Source organism: Dama dama, chromosome 21 (assembly GCF_033118175.1).
Source record: "Dama dama isolate Ldn47 chromosome 21, ASM3311817v1, whole genome shotgun sequence".
NCBI classification, from domain to species: Eukaryota; Metazoa; Chordata; class Mammalia; order Artiodactyla; family Cervidae; genus Dama; species Dama dama.
The window spans coordinates 63,079,128-63,097,390 of NC_083701.1; the positions used below are offsets into that span (position 1 = coordinate 63,079,128).

The 18,263-nt window shown below is 35.1% G+C and overlaps 1 protein-coding gene across 9 annotated transcripts in view; it reads right to left on the bottom strand.

Moving 5' to 3' along the window:
* VPS13B (vacuolar protein sorting 13 homolog B) overlaps positions 1-18,263 on the bottom strand; it is a 771,473-nt gene that overhangs the window by 542,357 nt on the left and 210,853 nt on the right. For all 9 annotated transcript variants that reach the window (XM_061123681.1, XM_061123682.1, XM_061123678.1 and 6 more), the window contains 2 exons: positions 7,764-7,898; positions 6,768-6,941 (listed from right to left, as the gene is read on the bottom strand). In XM_061123681.1, the coding sequence (XP_060979664.1) occupies positions 6,768-6,941; positions 7,764-7,898 (309 nt within the window). The remainder of the gene's footprint in view (positions 1-6,767; positions 6,942-7,763; positions 7,899-18,263) is intronic.

The window sequence follows — 18,263 nt, forward strand, 5'->3', positions numbered from 1 at the left end:
AATAAAAAAAAGGAGAAATGAACCCTGTGTTGAGGAACCAGATCTTTTATAATGGGCAGTAAGCAGGCACTTCATTGGCTCCAGAGGGACACTGGATCTATCTCCCAATACTGTTCACTATACAAATATCCTTTAAAAGCTAGTCCAGAATAAAGAGAGTCATTGTCACCATTCACAGTATGTACAAAAAAAGTAAAAGATATCAGGCGTTATATATAACTCCTGAGGGCCAAGAGAGATGAAGGTTTCAATGGAAAAGGTACAATCATACATAAATGCCAATGAAACATAACATATTAAGTTTTGTCAGATATATTTAGAGTTGATTCCCAGGTGGCTCAGTGGTAAAGAATCCGCCTACCAATGCAAGAGATGCAAGAGACACAGGTTTGACACCTGGGTCGGGATGATCCCCTGAAGAAGCAAATGGCAACCCGCTCCGGTATACTTTTTTTTTTTTAAGGTACTTTCATTTATTTATTTTTTTCATTTATTTTTATTAGTTGGAGGCTAATTATTTTACAATATTGTAGTGGTTTTTGTCATACATTGATATGAATCAGCCATGGATTTACATGTATTCCCCATCCCGATCCCCCCTTCTACCTCCCTCCCCACCTGATTCCTCTGCTCCAGTATTCTTGCCTGGAAAATTCCATGGACAGAGGAACCTGTCAGGCAGGCTATAGTCAAACGGGTCGCAAAGAGTCAGACACCACTGAGCACACATGTGCGTGCACGTACACACACACATGTGTGCGTGCACATACATACACACATACATTCTTTCAAGTCACTTATAAGACTAAGAAATGGAAGTTTCAGTTCAACAAACTGAGGACCTAATACTAATCATATCGGTTTAACAAAGAAAGATAATAGGTGCGTGTGTGGGTATGGGTGTGTGGGTGTGTGTCTGGAGAAGGAGAAAGAGGAAGAAACAGGGAGAGAAGAGGGTAGATGGTTAGCACGTACTACATTAAGAATTTACTATTTATCTGTCAAATACATTCGTATCCTTGAATATCTGTCATAAACATCCATTTATTCATTCACTCAATAAATGATTTTCTAAGAATTCCCTATATGTCAGGAAATTTTAGGTACTGGAGATAAAATGGTAAGCAGTCAGTGAGTAACTCTGTCCTCTCAGAATTCACTGTCAAAAGGTGAAGACAGACAGCACTCAAGTCACACAGATACATAAATACTACTGTCATTACGTGCTATGAAAGAAGTGCACAGTGAATTATGAAAATGAATGTAACACAAATACTTAATCAAACTGGGAAAGCGAGAAGGGAAAAAGCAGCCTTTGGGCTTACTTGAAGATACAGTAGGTGAGCTAAGACTGCAACACTAAGCTGAAATTCGAAGAGGTATAAGTTAAAGGGGTAAGGACAATTCTAAGAATGCCAGACAGAAAAAAACAGAATATGCAAAATCATAATCACCACTGAGAAATTTAAAGAAGGCCAAGAGATCTGAAGCACAGAGAAAAAGACGGACATATCAAAAAGACTGACTAACACTGACTCAGAAATTGGAATGATGGTCCTGTAAGTTCCCTTTGACCCTAAGCTGATAGTATTTTGTAATCATTTTATATTCCTAAATAGCAGGCACTCGAAAATTTATTTATACATTAGTATCAGATTAACAAAGACTAAGAAAGAACTTTTTAACATGCAGAAACTGCTATAAATCATAGGCAAAATATAGCATATAAAGAAGAGCTAAAGTTTATATTTAAAAAAAGGGAAGAAAAAATGTTGAGAACCTATTTTAAAATATTTTACATACATGACTTACACTCACCATGCGCTTCTACTTCTGAAGGAAGTGAAGAAGAATCTAGTCTCTCTATTTATCTATACAAATGTAAGTAAGAGAAATGCCACCAACTGGTTCCTGTGAAAAGTAGCAATGAATTCAGAAGGTGGGCTGCACTGATCTCCCATAGGAGCTTTTAGATCCTTCACTGGAATCAGCGCCAGTCAAGTAGAGAAAGTGATCAAGGGGGAAGAAGGAAAAGAGCAAATGGAGTTGCTAAGACTTCAAAGACAAAGCATTCCTGTGACATCATGGAAGTGTGGCTCTTTTGATAGTGTTTAAGATGAAGTCAGTGCTTCCCGAGTGACTAAGATGTAGAGAATCCACCTACCAATGCAGGATACAGGGGTTCAATCCCTGGGCTGGGAAGATCCCCTACACAAATAAATGGGAACCCACTCTAGTATTCTTACTTGGGAAATCCCATGGACAGAGGAGCCTGGCAGGCTACAGTCCGTGGGGCCACAAGGAGCTGGACACAACTGAGTGACTAAACAACAATAAATATGAAGTAAAGAAGGAGATTCTCAAAGTTGAGAATGTATAAGGCTGGGTGGTACAACGTTTACAATATGGATGCTAAGAATAAAAGACACAATGATAAATACCCTGAGACAGTGGAAAAATATTATACAATTAGAAGACCGATATTCAGATTCAAAGTCTGACTTATTAAACATCTGGACAACTTCTGAGCCTCAATTTCCTCCTCCGTTACACAAACTAAATTTGTCGTGCTGAAAACAGTCTTTGTTTTGCAAACAAGTTGAAAAGCGTATATGCAAGTGATTTATAAATTGCAAAATACTGTGTCCATAATAAGTTTCATTAATACTGTTAATACTTCTTTCAGTCAATTATATTTAATCCCATTTAAAAAGTTGTCAATTTTCTCACATTCTGAAGTCACAGTTGAAATACTCTGCCTCTTTATCCTGAGTGAGCTTCTCTTAAAACTCACTTCCTAATATATTCAATAATATTCACAACATTATCTGGTCCCCAAATTCAATAACCCCCTTCAATTTAGGAGCATATGCACAAAAGCAGTTGTCTTCCACACAGGATGCTGTGATAATCAAAAGCCAATCAAAAAGAATGATCACCAAACTCCTCTAAAATACACCATTTGCCACATTTCAAAACCTCTCATTCAAATTATAATAAATCAACGGGGAGAGCACATTAACAACCTCTTTTGGATGGTCTGTCTCTAAAAAAGAAAGCAGGGCTTACCCGTGCTTCCCTTAATTGTTCATCTAGAAGAGTTCAACTATCCAGAATCTTTTTTTCCCCCCCGAAGCAAACATTAGTAATGACGCATGGGTGCTCCAGCCTCAAAAACCAAAGAAAAGCAAATACAATAATCATTTGCTCATTCATTCAGTAAATATTTGTTGATAGCCTACTATTTGTGGGATATTGCTCTAGACACTAGGAATACATCTGTGAAAATTCCAGCCACAATAAAACATTAAATTCTAATAGCAGGAAAAATAACTCAACAAGACAAATCAGTAACATATATGACAGAGTATGATAAGAAAAACTTTAGAATAGTAAGTAAATAAAATGTGTTAGTGTGAATGTGTGTTTAGTCGCTAAGTCCTGTGAGGTTCTTTTGCAACCTGATGGACTACAGTCCGCCATGTTCCTCTGTCCATGGGATGTTTCAGGCAAGAATACTGGAGTAGGTTGCCATTTCCTTCTCCAGGGGATCTTTCCAACTCAGGGATCGAACCCACGTCCCCTGCATTGGCAGGCGGATTCTTTACCACTGAGTACGCACATATATGCAAACAAGAGAGAAAAAAGTTTTTATATACAGCTAGGGAAAAACTTGCTGAAAGGGTTATATTTCAATAAACTTGGTAAAGGATTGTTAATAAATTACTTCTTCATCTAAATTTTATTTACAACTTGTTTATACCATCAGTCATATACACACACACAGATAAACACACACCCTCTAAACTTTATTACAGGAACGTAAGATTATTTTAAAACTAGCTTTAAAACATAATACTTATGAGCTCTCTCATAACTGTATCATAAATAACATATCATAAATATCTAAGCCATGAATGTGGGTGGCAGTTCCCAAGATGGATGGAAAATTTAAATTTAAAAATACCCTAAATAAAGTATGTGAATGTAGTTTAAGTAAAAACACATTACATTTGAGGATTAAAACACACCCAAGGAATATTTTCAAAGAACCAAATGCATGATCATATTAACATTTTACATGCAAATCCATAAATATATCACTACATGTAAAAATAATGTTGAAGATTAGATGAATCTCCTTAACAGTAGAAAAACTGTAAAACTTTACCTTAGAAACATCATATGTCTACTTTTATATAAAGGTTCAAAATGCAAATATATATATATTGAGATCCTGAATATGCTTTTAGATTACAAAGAATAATACAAATATTGTTATGAGAAAGATCAGAGTATTATCTAAATAGGCTTGATTCAGTTCATTCTAGTGGTACATACAGCAAAACAAAAAAATGAAGAGTCCCTGTCCTACGTAGGAATATGCAGTAGGGACTTCCATGATGGTCTGGTGGTTAAGAATCCACCTTGCAATGCCGGAGACGCAGCTTCAATCTCTGGTTGGGGAACTACGATCTCACATACTATGGAGCCACTGCGCCCATGAGCCACAGTGAAAGATCCCACATGACTCAACAAAGCTCCCGCATGGTTCAACTAAGATCCACACACCCAAATAAATAACTTACTTTTATTTTTATAAACTATTTTTAAAAAAAAAAGCATATGCAATAGATTCTAGTAAGCTTAGTCCCTTCTTAGGTATCAAAATTCTAACCATATGGTCTGGTCATTCTATAACATTTTAATGATTTAATAATATGAAAACAAAACCTACCAAAAACTACTATTTGGACAATTATAAAAAGGAGATTCTCGAATAGCATATTCAAAGAATATGATTAAATAGGCATTTTAAAAAAGCATGATTTAACCACCAATCGTTTCTCCCGATGCAGGGGTAGGTGATCCACATAGGCTAAATCTTGCCCACCTCCTCTTTTGTGAATGAAGTTGTACTGACACACAGTCACACCCATTCATCTACCTGCGGCTATTTTTGTCTTTCCCTGGTGGCTCAGTAAAAAGAATCCGCCTGCAGTGCAGGAGACCCAAGTTTAGTCTTGGGGTTGAGAAGATCCGCTGGAGAATGGAATGGCTACCCACTCTAGTATTCTAGTATTCTTGTCTAGAAAAGCCCATGGACAAAGAAGCCTAGCGCTGCAGTCCTTGGGGTTGTGAAGAGTCAGAAAGGACTGAGCAACTAACACTTTCACTTTTTCACAACTTTTTTGTGTATGCTAAAACAGCAGAATGGAAAGCAGAGCCTATATGACCCACAAAGCCCAAAATGTTAATAAAACGTTTAGTAAAATGTTTACCAAGCCCTACCTTAAACTACTGGTTTATAAAGTCTTCTACCCATAACGGATGGGTAGTAGCCTCATCCTTATATTTTTTCCTTAGGGTTCCACACTCATCTTCATCAAGATGAAAATGTCTTTGTGAGGAGTTCTCTTCAAATGAATATTGATTCAGGGGTTCTCAGAGTCACCTTTCAAATACTAATTTCCAGTTTCTAGTGTGGATGCCATTCCAGCTACAAATGAATGCTACTATATCAAATTCTGCTTTCAAATGGTTTTGCATCCCTGCATATGTGCACTGCTTCAAATATTCACTCCATATAATCTCTGTCTCAGTTCAGTTCAGTTCAGTCGCTCAGTCGTGTCCGACTCTTTGCAACCCCATGAACCACAGCATGCCAGGCCTCCCTATCCATCACCAACTCCCAGAGTCCACCCAAACCCATGTCCATTGAGTCGGTGATGCCATCCAACCATCTCATCCTCTGTTGTCCCCTTCTCCTCCTGCCCTCAATCTTTTCCAGCATCAGGGCTAATTACAAATCTTTTCATGGTTTCTACTTTGAACTTAGTCAAAGTGAACTTACTTTGAACTCATGTTTAATGCATTTTCTATAAGCTACAGTACTTGTTACATATTGTTAATTGAGCTCTACTCTTAACGCAGCTATTTGAAATCACCTCACTAGTCAATTCTAAAGAAAAAAATTCAGATCTCTGACCCTTTAAGAATATCTATCTAGCTATCTTATTTCCAGCATCATTGTCTTGGCTTTACTAACGACATACTGACTAACTGAACTCACTGCTGACATCAGGCTCTCCTTATCCCCAGTCTTCACTGATCCTTCTAATATCTCCTCTCAATGTGAGAAGTGTAGATCTGCTATTATGGTGGTGAATAAAATGAAATAGATTCTAGGCAAAGAGCTTCTAAAAAAAATTAATTCTAAGAAATAAGAACTTGACTTCTGCATTTTTTCCTTTGTTATACTATCAATACCTTTTCCCTCTTATAAATACACAGAATGCTCAAACCCCTATTTTAACACGGCAAAATATGGGTCACAAAGTGCTACTATCCCAAGAAAAATATTTTCTCTTTGCAATGTTTTAAATTTCTTTTACTCTTTTCCATGTATTACAAGATATATTTTAATCCTCAGTTGGATTTAGTACTAGTAGTAGCTGAACCTGAAGATTAACTGTTATACACACAAAGGAATTATCTCTTAATAAAATAGAATAAAATCATTACTGTTTGTAAACACATCATTTATCAAACATGATACAAAATACTTCATTTGAATTTTCAAAGAGAATTAACTGCAGGGTGTATCCCAATGGACACAAATGAAAAAAAGAGGAAGAATGGACGAAAACAAGGGGTGAGGGGAGGGAAGGAAGGTAAGGAAAGGAGAGAAGGAAAGAAAGACAGTGCCTTTTTAAAAGTCTTGCTTGAAAAGAAAATTCAAAACAAGTGAATAATGGTGTACTTACCGGAACTGTGGCAGTATTCCATACATTGTGGAACTTGGACTGTGAAGGCTATCAAATCTGGAGCTAAGAGAGATTCTGGCTTTCTGCTCTCATTGAGCCACTTGCTGCTGTGAAGGTCTTTAGTGTCAGAAGGACCCTGAAGCAATGGAATCAACTTCTCCTTTCCACTGTCACCTGAACAGACAAATGTATGAAAAAGATTATAAAAAAAAAAAAAAAATATATATATATATATATATATACATATATATATATAGAAGTAGCCTGGGGATGCTTGATTTTAAAGTATACTAACAACATAATATAAAATTTCCATTTACACTTGGTAATTTTTGTTGTACATTTAGTTATATTTTAAAAAGTATGACTGATAAAAATTAAATGCACTTTTAACTCTTAAAATGTTTTAGTATTTAGTTGATGAATGTAGAACATGTTCAGAAAAGCTTATAAAACAACAGAAACACTGTACTGTAAATATTCAAGGGAATCTGTACCTCTTTAAACTTATCTAGACATTTAATCCACACTGGAAAAAATTAAATAACAAATAGTTTAAGGAAAATACTATGAAATAAAGTATTGGAAGGAAGGCAAAGTCAATTTCAACCTTAAGTTGAAACACAGCTGGGGTTTCTGTTTAATTTCATTATACTAGCAACATTTTCATTTAATTTTTAAGTGTCATATACGTCTATACCTCCTATTCCACCCCAAAATATGTAAGAATAAACTTTCCTTTAATTTCTCTTCCCTCATAACCATTCTTAAAACTATGCAATATTTTTTTTCTTAAGTAAAAATTAATTTATTAATGTCAAGAAGTATCATCCTGGCACAATTAACAGCTTTTTTTTTAAATAAAATAAAAAAATTTAAAACCTCTGATTCATAGGAACAATGAGTAAATTCTTGTTTCAGTAACGCTCCTTGTAAAACGCAAGGCCAATTCTCCTATACAGGCAATAAAGTTTTACACGGTCCAGCTGCACATACCTGGGGCTTTGGCACAAATTTTTATTGATCCCACGGTCCCAGAGGCACATTTGACCAATGATGTGCTGCAGTACTTCAATTCAACATTCTGGATTGAGCCCTCAAGAGTTGGCAGGGGATTCTTAGATTTCACACCTAATAAAAGAAAACTGCAAATGTACTAGCCGATTGAATTTAAATAATTTTTATACTCCTTCACCGAGGCATTTAAACTTAATTATACTTTAATTATCTACCTCAGATGTTCTTACAGTATTTGTGTTAGGCTTCACAGTTTAGTGTTCAGGAGGTAAAATGATGCAATTTTAAAATAAACAGGTTGAACTCTTAAAAAGTATGCAAATTTTAAACAAATAGTTATTTAAAAATATCGATACTAAAAAAAAATCACATTTGGTTTTAGAATACAGAGTAAGATTTCCAATTTGAAACAAATTTTACTTATAAACTGACTTTCACTTATGCAGAGGCATTAAGTTAAGCATGAAACTACCGGTTTAAACAGACTCCTCAAAATATCTTGGTCAGGTAGGATGCAAAGAGAGAAACAAAATAGCTCAAAACAGCTCCTAAGTTAAAAATACAACAGCTTATAAGCAAAATCGATATGACAACTGTAGCTAAAAGAAACCAAAGGGATTCTGTATCAATTAACAAAAAAAAGTGAGCATTATCTTTTCTACTGTATGCTACTTGCTGAAAGACATAAAGCACAGAGGTAAACAATTACCATGACATAACTGGTAGGGAAAACATAAGTCAAAGAGGAGAAACTCATTTTGGCCCTGAAGGCTAGGTAAGAATTCAAAAGGGAGAGAAACCTTAAGAACATTACACTAACATTATTGTAAACCACAAAAAATGATGATAATGTGAAGAACTCTAATCCATTAACATATACCAAAGGATTTACTATGTGCTATCCACACATTTTATTCTATCCTCAAAACAGGGTGGTAATAAAAATGTTATTGTTCTCTCATTTTTACAAATTGGGATACAATGGATTAGAGGAGTTCAGTAATTTTCTCTCTGCTCAGTCCTACAGCAGAGGAAGAGCTGAGGTGTTTAACACAATTTGATCTTATCACAGAAAACTTCATTACTCATTTCACCAATACTCATGAAAAGAGGCTTTCTTTTCCGCATTCCACATTCCAATCAAATATGTATCATACTTCATATGTGAAACTTCATGAAGGAGAACTAAGTATGAAGAATTGAGAAAACTATGAACTTTTATGACAGATATATTAAACATTATACCAAAATCTTTGATTTCAAACTCCGGGGTGTTCAAGAAGCCCTATAGACTCTTTGTAAGATGTGGCCCAGGAAGCCTGCAATTTAACTAAAACACTACATGGTTATCCACTAATTAAAGGACATTATCTTGAGAAACATCTCTCACATACTAATCTTTGCTTCAGAAGAAGCTCTAAATCTGCTAATTTCTATTTGACTGTTACAAGAACATGGAACAATTGGTTGCTATTTCCCAATATTCACCACTTTAATCTATTATCCTCATAGCAGGAGTCTAAATGCTGTGTACTTACATTTTTTCTATGATTTTATCAGCTTTTATCAAATTCTCAAAATCTATGAACAACAAACTTAAGAAGTTGTATTTCAGAAAGTTAAATGATGCCTACATTATTTTATAAACACAGCAGTAATAATAGTAACAGCAGTAGTAGCAGTAGTACTAACTATACCACCTAACACTGAGCACTTAAAGTAAGTGCCATGCACTACATCTAATTTGCTATTTTTATTCATATCAAAAGAAAAAAAAAAGAGGTATCTATTACTATTCTACCTCATATTCAGGAAAACCAAAGTTTAGAGAAGTAAGGATTTTGCCCAGGCTCAAGTCAGAAACTGAGGAGGCTTGGATCACTTTTCTCCTCATGAGAAAGGAAGCTGAGCTACCTTCGCATATTTAACATCTACTGTGAATGCACAAGTTATAATCAGCGATAATTTACCCTGCTCCAATCATTATGTTAAGTGATGAGAGGGATACAAAATGAGTTAGAATATTTTATTCTAAGTCAAGCACCCAGAGTCAGACTCTCACTCTACACCAGTTTTTTGAAAGGAAAAAAAAAAAAAAAAAAAAAATGAAGAATCTAGATAGTAATCAGGAGACAAGAGCTAATGAAAGATTCTCTCTAGGGTTAGAATTGAAATAGTTCAGTTGGCTGCAAAACTAAATACATGGATAGATAAACATGGCTTTTTAAAAAATTACTTTATAAACTGCTTCTTTTACAAAGTTTACACCAAGTTTAGGACTCTACCTTGAATCTCAAATGAAAGATCTAAGTCTCTTAATATCTATTGTGTGCTGTATATATTGATAAGACTCTTTAGAGTCTTATCAGAAGAGCTGTAATGTATAGCACAGAGAATTATATTTGACATTATAATAATCTATAATGGAAAAGAATAATATATATATCTGCATCACTGTGCTATATACCTGAAACACTGTAAATCAACTCTATTTCAATAAAAAATAACTTTAAAAACAGAAGTTGCCTAAAATCTCTTCTGATAAGAATAACATATATGTAAAAAGCATCTTATTTTAGATTATAATTATCAAGAAATTATTTCACTTTATCATTAAATTTCTCAGATATTTTTAAATGTTTTAAAAACTAAAAAATCCTGCATAGTTTCTCCTTAAGAAAATTTTTTTCCTAAAGTAATTTTCTTTTAATTGCTCAACCTCAGATTTTTTAAAAGATAATTATAGTCATCTCCTGATAGACTTCAACAATGGAGAAAAGCTGCTATTAAAAAATAACCTTAGTGATACAAATTGTGAACCTTGAGTGATATGACGTGTCAATATGGTTCATCAGTTGTAACAAATATACCACCCTGGTGAGGGATGTCAACATTGGAGGAGGCTATGTAAACCGAAACAGAGGCAGAAGCTATATTGAAAATTTCAGACCTTCCCTTCAATTCTGCTGTGAACCTAAAATTGCTCTAAACAAGAAATAGCATTCATAAAAAATAATTTAAAAATAAACTTGGCTTCTTTCCATTCTACCATCAAACCAAAATTTGTAAAATACCCCAAACATACACACTAGGAAGAAATAAAGGAACAGTCTTGGCATTGAACAACTCACGGCACCCCTCACATTGCTTTCAAGCTACATGAATGCTGCTTCCTAAAATTGTCAAAGAAAATCTTCCTGTTAGGAACATGAAATGGTGAAACAAAAAGACCAAAAACTCTGAAACAGAAAAATCAAGGCTTCAGATATAGGTAGTATTATGTATTTTAAGTACTTCTGTGGCTTCAGGCAAGCCACTATTAATTACTGTTTCACGTCGAGGCCAAAATACTGCAGTTATTGTTCAAGGTATTTAACTCCAAGAAATCTGAATTTTATACAGAACTTAATTTAGGGAAGAGGTGCAAAATTTTGGAAAGTTGTATAGTCATCTGATATGAGCTGACAGAACAACCAGACAGTGACAGTGTCTTATATTTGATACGATAACTTCAGAAAGCACTGTCATGTGCATTTACTCAAACACCGCTGTCAAAACCTACTAGAGGAAGGCAGGAAGGGATCCCTAAGGTACTGCAACTGAAATACAATTTCACATGGTATATACTATCAATAGAATAACCTGAAGATACTGAATTTTCATAATACAATTTAGTATAAAATAATACACTGTTATTTCTTCTCCTTTTAGTGCTTTTCTGAATGATATTAACCCAACACATAATCTCAGTCCTGTGGTACACCATTAATTCAGATTCTCCTCCCACCATCTTTCTCTTTTTTTAATTAATTATTTTAATTAGAAGTTAATTATAATATTGTAGTGTTTTTGCCATACACTGACATGAATCAGTCATGACTGTACATGTGTCCCCCATCCTGAAAGCCTCTCCCACCTCACTCCCCATCCCATCCCTCAAGGTCATCCCAGTGCACCAGTCCCCAGTGCTCTATCTCGTGCATCGAACCTGAACTGGCGATCTATTTCACATATGCTAATACACATGTTTCAAAGCTATTTTCTCAAATCATCCCACCCTCACCTTCACCTACAGAGTCCAAAAGTCTGTTCTTTATCTCTGTGTCTCTTTAGCTGTCTCACATATAGGGTCATCATTACCATCTTTCTAAATTCAATACACATGCATTAATATATTGTATTGGTGTTTTTCTTTCTGACTTACTTCACTCTGTATAATAGGCTCCAGTTTCATCCACCTCATTAGAATGATTTAAATGCATTCTTTTTAATAGTCGAGTAATATTCCATTGTGTATATGTACCACAGCTTTCTTATCCATTCGTCTGCTGATGGACATCTAAGTTGTTTCCATGTCCTACCCATTGTAAACAGTGCTGCGATGAACACTGGGGTACACGTGTCTCTTTCAGATCTGGTTTCCTCGGGTGTGCATGCCCAGCAGTGGGATCGCTGGGTCGTATGGCAGTTCCATTTCCAGTTTTTTAAACAATGTCCACACTGTTCTCCATAGGGCTGTACTAGTTTGCATTCCTATCAACAGTGTAAGAGGGTTCCTTTTCTCCACACTCAATCCAGTATTTATTGTAGACTTTTTGATAGCAGCCATTCTGACCGGCATGAGATGGTACCTCATTGTAGTTTTGATTTGCATTTCCCTGATAATGGGTGATGTTGAGCATCTTTTCATGCCTTTGTTAGCCAACTGTATGTCTTCTTTGGAGAAATGTCTGTTTAGTTTTTTGGCCCATTTTTTGATTGGGTCGTTTATTTTTCTGGTATTGAGTTGCATGAGCTGCTTGTATATTTTTGAGATTGATTCTTTGTCAGTTGCTTCATTTGCTTTTATTTTCTCCCATTCTGAAGGCCGTCTTTTCACCTTGCTTATAGTTTCTTTCATTGTGCAAAGGTTTTTAAGTTGAATTAGGTCCCATTTGTTTATTTTTGCTTTATTTCCATTACTCTGGGAGGTGGGTCATAGAGGATCCTGCTGTGATTTATGTCAGAGAGTGTTTTGCCTATGTTTTCCTCTAGGAGTTTTATAGTTTCTGGTCTTACATTTAGATCTTTAATCCATTTTTAGTTTATTTTTGTGTATGATGTTAGAAAGTGCTCTAGTTTCAATCATTTATAAGTGGTTGTCCAGTTTTCCCAGCACCACTTGTTAAAGAGATTGTCTTTTCTACATTGCTCCTTTGTCAAAGATAAGGTATCCATAGGTGCGTGGATTTATCTGAGCTTTGTATTTTGTTCCATTGATCTATATCTCTGTCTTTGTGCCAGTACCATACTGTCTTGATAACTGTAGCTTTGTAGTAGAGCCTGAAGTCAGGCAGGTTGATTCCTCCTGTTCCATTCTTCTTTCTCAAGACTGCTTTGGCTATTCGAGGTTTTCTTAATTTCCGTAAAAATTGTGAACTTATTTGTTCTAGTTCTCTGAAAAATACCGTTAGTAGCTTGATAGGGACTGCACTGAATCTATAGATTGCTTTGGGTCATATACTCATTTTCACTATATTGATTCTTCTGATCCATGAACATGGTATATTTCTCCATCTATTTGTATCATCTTTGATTTCCTTCATCAATGTTTTATAATTTTCTATATACAGGTCTTTTGTTTCTTTAGGCAGATTTATTCCTAAGTATTTTATTCTTTTCATTGTAATGGTGAATGGAATTGTTTCCTTAATTTCTCTGTTTTCTCATGGCTAGTGTATAGGAACGCAAGGTATTTCTGCGTGTTAATTTTATATCCTGCAACTTAACTATATTCATTGATTAGCTCTAGTAATTCTCTGGTGGTGTCTTTAGGGTTTTCTATGTAGAGGGTCATGTCATCTGCAAACTGAGAGTTTTGCTTCTTCTTTTCCAATCTGGATTCCTTTTATTTTTCTTCTCTGATTGCTGTGGCTTAACCTTCCAAAACTATGCTGAATAGTAGTGCCCACCATCTTTCTTATCCAACATAATTCTCCTAATCTCACAGACATGTTAGCCCCTCAGTGTTCAGTATGATCATTCATATAAATTAAAAGATAAACTAATGAGAATGACCTGTATATCTGAGTGGAAATAAAAGATTAAGGATCAAGCAATACATAAGTTTATTTCTGTTTCTGACTTAATTTTTAGAGCCTAATACCAACAAAGAAATGAAAATGGAAAGATAAGAGCTAAAAATGCAACTCTCAAAGAGGCAAGCAGTGTCATCAAAATTTCAGAAGATAGATACTGATGAACAGGTAGCAACAGGATCACTTAGAGAAAAGTGCCTGTGAGTTACCATATTAAGAAGCAAGTTTATTGGCAATAGGCCCTGGAATGGTTAAGTATTAAAGAAGCCAGCCAGTTCAGAGGGCAGGAATGCAGATGAGGCTAAAAAGATGAGCAGTTACTGAAAGTCTATCTAATGACCACAGATCCTTTGCCTTAATCCATGCAGCAATGCAAGTATCCCACTCTCATCCCAACAACAATGGAGAAGTTGAACCAGAAGGACAATGAACTAAGGGATACTACCAAGGAAAGGGGTGCATACTAAAAATGGGAGATTGTCTAAAAATGAGTATAAAATGGATGTACTGAATAATGAAATCTTTTCTTTCACTCTCTAAGAACCCTGAATGCCAGAGTTAAAACCTGCAGCAAGGGTACGGAAGGATGTCTGTGAAAACTGGCCAGTCCAAGAAAAGCGAACCACAGATACTGATAACTCATTGTGCCCTCACCTCCAAAAACATGAATAAGTGTCCAACTCTCCTACAATGACATCTGCCATTCAGTAAGCTCCAACCTCACAAACAGGTTTCCAATTTAGTTATTTTCCAATTTTTAGCTATTTAAAATTTATTCTACAATATAAGGGATCATCAGAAACTAGGCATAAATCACTAAAATGAGAAGTAGAGATAAAAAAATCAACAGAAAAGGAACTTCGGGTAAATAGATGCTGGGATCAGAAAACTTAAGTAATATAATTATATTATTTTATATTTATTATGATAAATATATTATTAAGTTATTAACCCCAAGGATAAAAGTTACATAACAAAAAATTTAATGGCAGTATATTTCATATATACACGCCCATAACATATTAACACTGAATATATATTTAAGCAAAATCTGTGATATAATTAGATGACAAAAGAAGAACAGAGCCTATAGTAAGAACTGCCCATAAAAGCTAAATCCTCTTGATAGACTGGATAATACCATCCCACCTTCACTCAAGAAGCCCAAATCCTAATCCCAGGATCTGAGAACATGCTATCTTACATGGCAAAGGAATATTGAGTTAAAAAAGAAAAAATTAAAATTACTAATAAGCTAATTTGAAATGTGGAGAGTATCCCACATTATCCAGGTGGAACACATGTAACCATCAGGGTTCTTTAAAATATTACTAAAGAAGGCAGCAGAACATAGGAGTCAGAGAAAGACATGTCATAACAAAAGCACTATCAGAGAAATGCAATTTTGCTGTCTTTGAACATGGGGCATGAGGACTGCTGGTGACCTATACAAGGTGGAAAAAGCAAGGACATGGATTCTCTCCTAGAGGCTTCATAGAACACAACTCTACTGACACCTTGATTTTAGTAATAAGACTCGTTTAGACTTTAAACTATAGAACTGTAATAAAGCAGTAAACTTATGCTGTTTTAAGGCATTAGGGTTATTGTAATAGATAGCATGTATAGACAGCATTATAATATCTAACTAAACATGAAAGATAAGAAAACTTCAATATAAGCGTTTTACTTAGAAATTTAGAGGTAAATATCTAAGAATGAGCCACAAATGATTGCCTCTAAAAAAAAAAAAAAAAACAGTGGAGACTGTGAGGACCCACAGAACTGTCCTTTTTGTTACAAGCCTTAAAAAAAGATAATTTAATAAAAGAAAACAAAAGGTCACTCAAGCAAGCAGGACTCATTCCAGACACACAAAAATAAAAAGAATCACAAGAGAGTGAACCAACAGTAAAAGTTTCTGTAGAGGGAAAAGGCAAATTCTTTTAAAACACTCATTGAAAGAATAGTCATCTTAGCAAAGTTATTAGAGAACATTTTACAATAGCGAAGAGCTTCTAAATGGTTGATAGTGTAGTAAAAACTAAGCATTATCATTTCAGGGGAAGAATAAAAGAAGAAAGCAAGATGAGAGGGAGATTTATTACATGAGAGGAAAGTGGAAGTCTCAACAAGAGTGACCGGGAAGGCAAGGACAAATAGGTGTACCAAGAAAGCTAGCTAGTTCTTGGTAATTTGGGATTCCGGGTTTACCTTTCTAAAAGCTTTCTTTTTTAAAAACATTGCCAGAGTTAAGGGTATATGCCAAAGCAAATATTAATATTGTGTTTACTATTAAATACCCAGAGATGTAACCAGTCTACCCAGGATCACATTTTAAGTAAACTTGTTGGTTTGATGGTTCCTAGACCATGAAGAAATTAAGATCTGAGTGCTGACAGGACTGTGGTTACAAAGTCTCAGGGAAAACACCCACCCTCTTCCACATCAAGGCCAAAACAAAGAAGTTTCTTTGTTAAAAAGGGAGTGGGACAGATTTTTAAAACAGTCCATCTTTCTACTAGTCCATAGAAGTTATGAGCTCAGGGAAATGGAAATCACTTCCCAATTCCTCCTTTCTGGTCCCCACCCCTTTCTGGTGACTAAAAGCCAAGCCCACTGGTAACTGAGTTGCCACAGTCCATTTAGATAGTCAAAGCATGAATACCTGTTTCCCACTCTAGTTTTCCATTTCCTCCTTGTTTAGGGATTTTTTTTTTCTTTCTTTCTCACAGGTTCAACAATTCACTTACTAATAGAGTTATATGTGTTATACATTTTCCAGCATGGGTGTTTGTAGAGGAAAGGATTTCAGGTAATTATCATACCATGCTACCAGGCATAGAAGTCACATCACGCTACACTATATGTTTCTTAAGTAAACATACATCATAATTGAACACTCTCCTCCCTAGGATTGCACCCATGCTAGATGAGGAAGCAACAAGTAGTTTTTGAGGTTAAACACTGGAGGTTACACAGAGATATAAAACACATTATAAATCCCAAAACGTATTAGTTTAACTATTTTGTTTCCATAATTATAAAGTGGGTATAATAGCTACCTTACAGAAGAGTTCTTGCAGAAATGATAGCAGAGTATCTGGCATGTTAGGATTCAATACATGTTAGCCTCTATATTCTCACTGTCACTATCCCTACCAACAGTACAAGCTTATTGGGGAAGCTCAGTTTATACATAAGGAGTAAAGCTGCTGCTGCTAAGTCACGTCAGTCGTGTCCGACTCTGTGCGACCCCACAGACGGAAACCCAACAGGCTCCCCCGTCCTTGGGATTCTCCGGGCAAGAATACTGGAGTGGGTTGCCATTTCCTTCTCCAATGCATGAAAGTGAAAAGTGAAAGCAAAGTCGCTCAGTCATGTCCGACTCCCAGCGACCCCATGGACTGCAGACTACCAGGCTCCTCCATCGATGGGATTTTCCAGGCAAGAGCACTGGAGTGGGTTGCCATTGCCTTCTCCAACATAAGGAGTAATAAGGGAGTTTAATAAATGATACATTAATCACTAGACTTTTATTCCAGTATAAATTCTGCCATCAAATAGCTGTATAATTTTGGATTTAAAGTCTCTACGATTCTTTTTCTTCATCTGAAAAAAAAAGAATGGTCGTATTTGATTATAACTAAGCTCTCTTTAAGCTTTAAAAGCCAATGATTAGCTGAAGTGTAGGAGATAAAAGACTGCATAACAGGACCTGGAAAGGAAAAGTGGCCTTTGAAGGGAACAATACTGTCGTATACCATCAGCATTTTTTAAAGGCAAAGAAAAATTACACTAAATGAAACTGTTATGTTTCTATATAAATGATAGAAAAACTATGAACTAGGTAATGTCAGCAACTTTAATGAAAGATGAGAAAAATAAAATTTTCAAATATACAATTTACAGATAGATATCACAAGAATAACTTTTGAAACATTTTCTATTTCTCCTTAGCCTCTAGAGCTATATTGTCAGATAAAGAACAATAATTATTACTTTATGAGACAAATAATAAAGTGGTACATTATTATATTTGGTTATTCTATACATAAAAGTTCTTGGTTTGAATAATAAAATAATAATTACTGTTATGATCATTATTATACCCACACAAGAACTTAAAAAAAAAAAAATAACAGGATAATAGAGTAAAATGCCTAGAAAAAAAATATCTGCTTCTTGGATTAGGTATTTCATAACACATATGAGAAGGAAATACATGAAAATAAATTCTCATTAATAACCACTGGTAGAAATATCTAAAGAAGGACTACTACATAAAGGTCATAAAGATTTTTTTAATAAAAAACTTTTAACTGTGGGTAAGGATGCTAAATTACTAGCTGGCAAAATAAAAGACATCACAGTGAAGGGCAAAAGTGGTAGTCACTCAGTC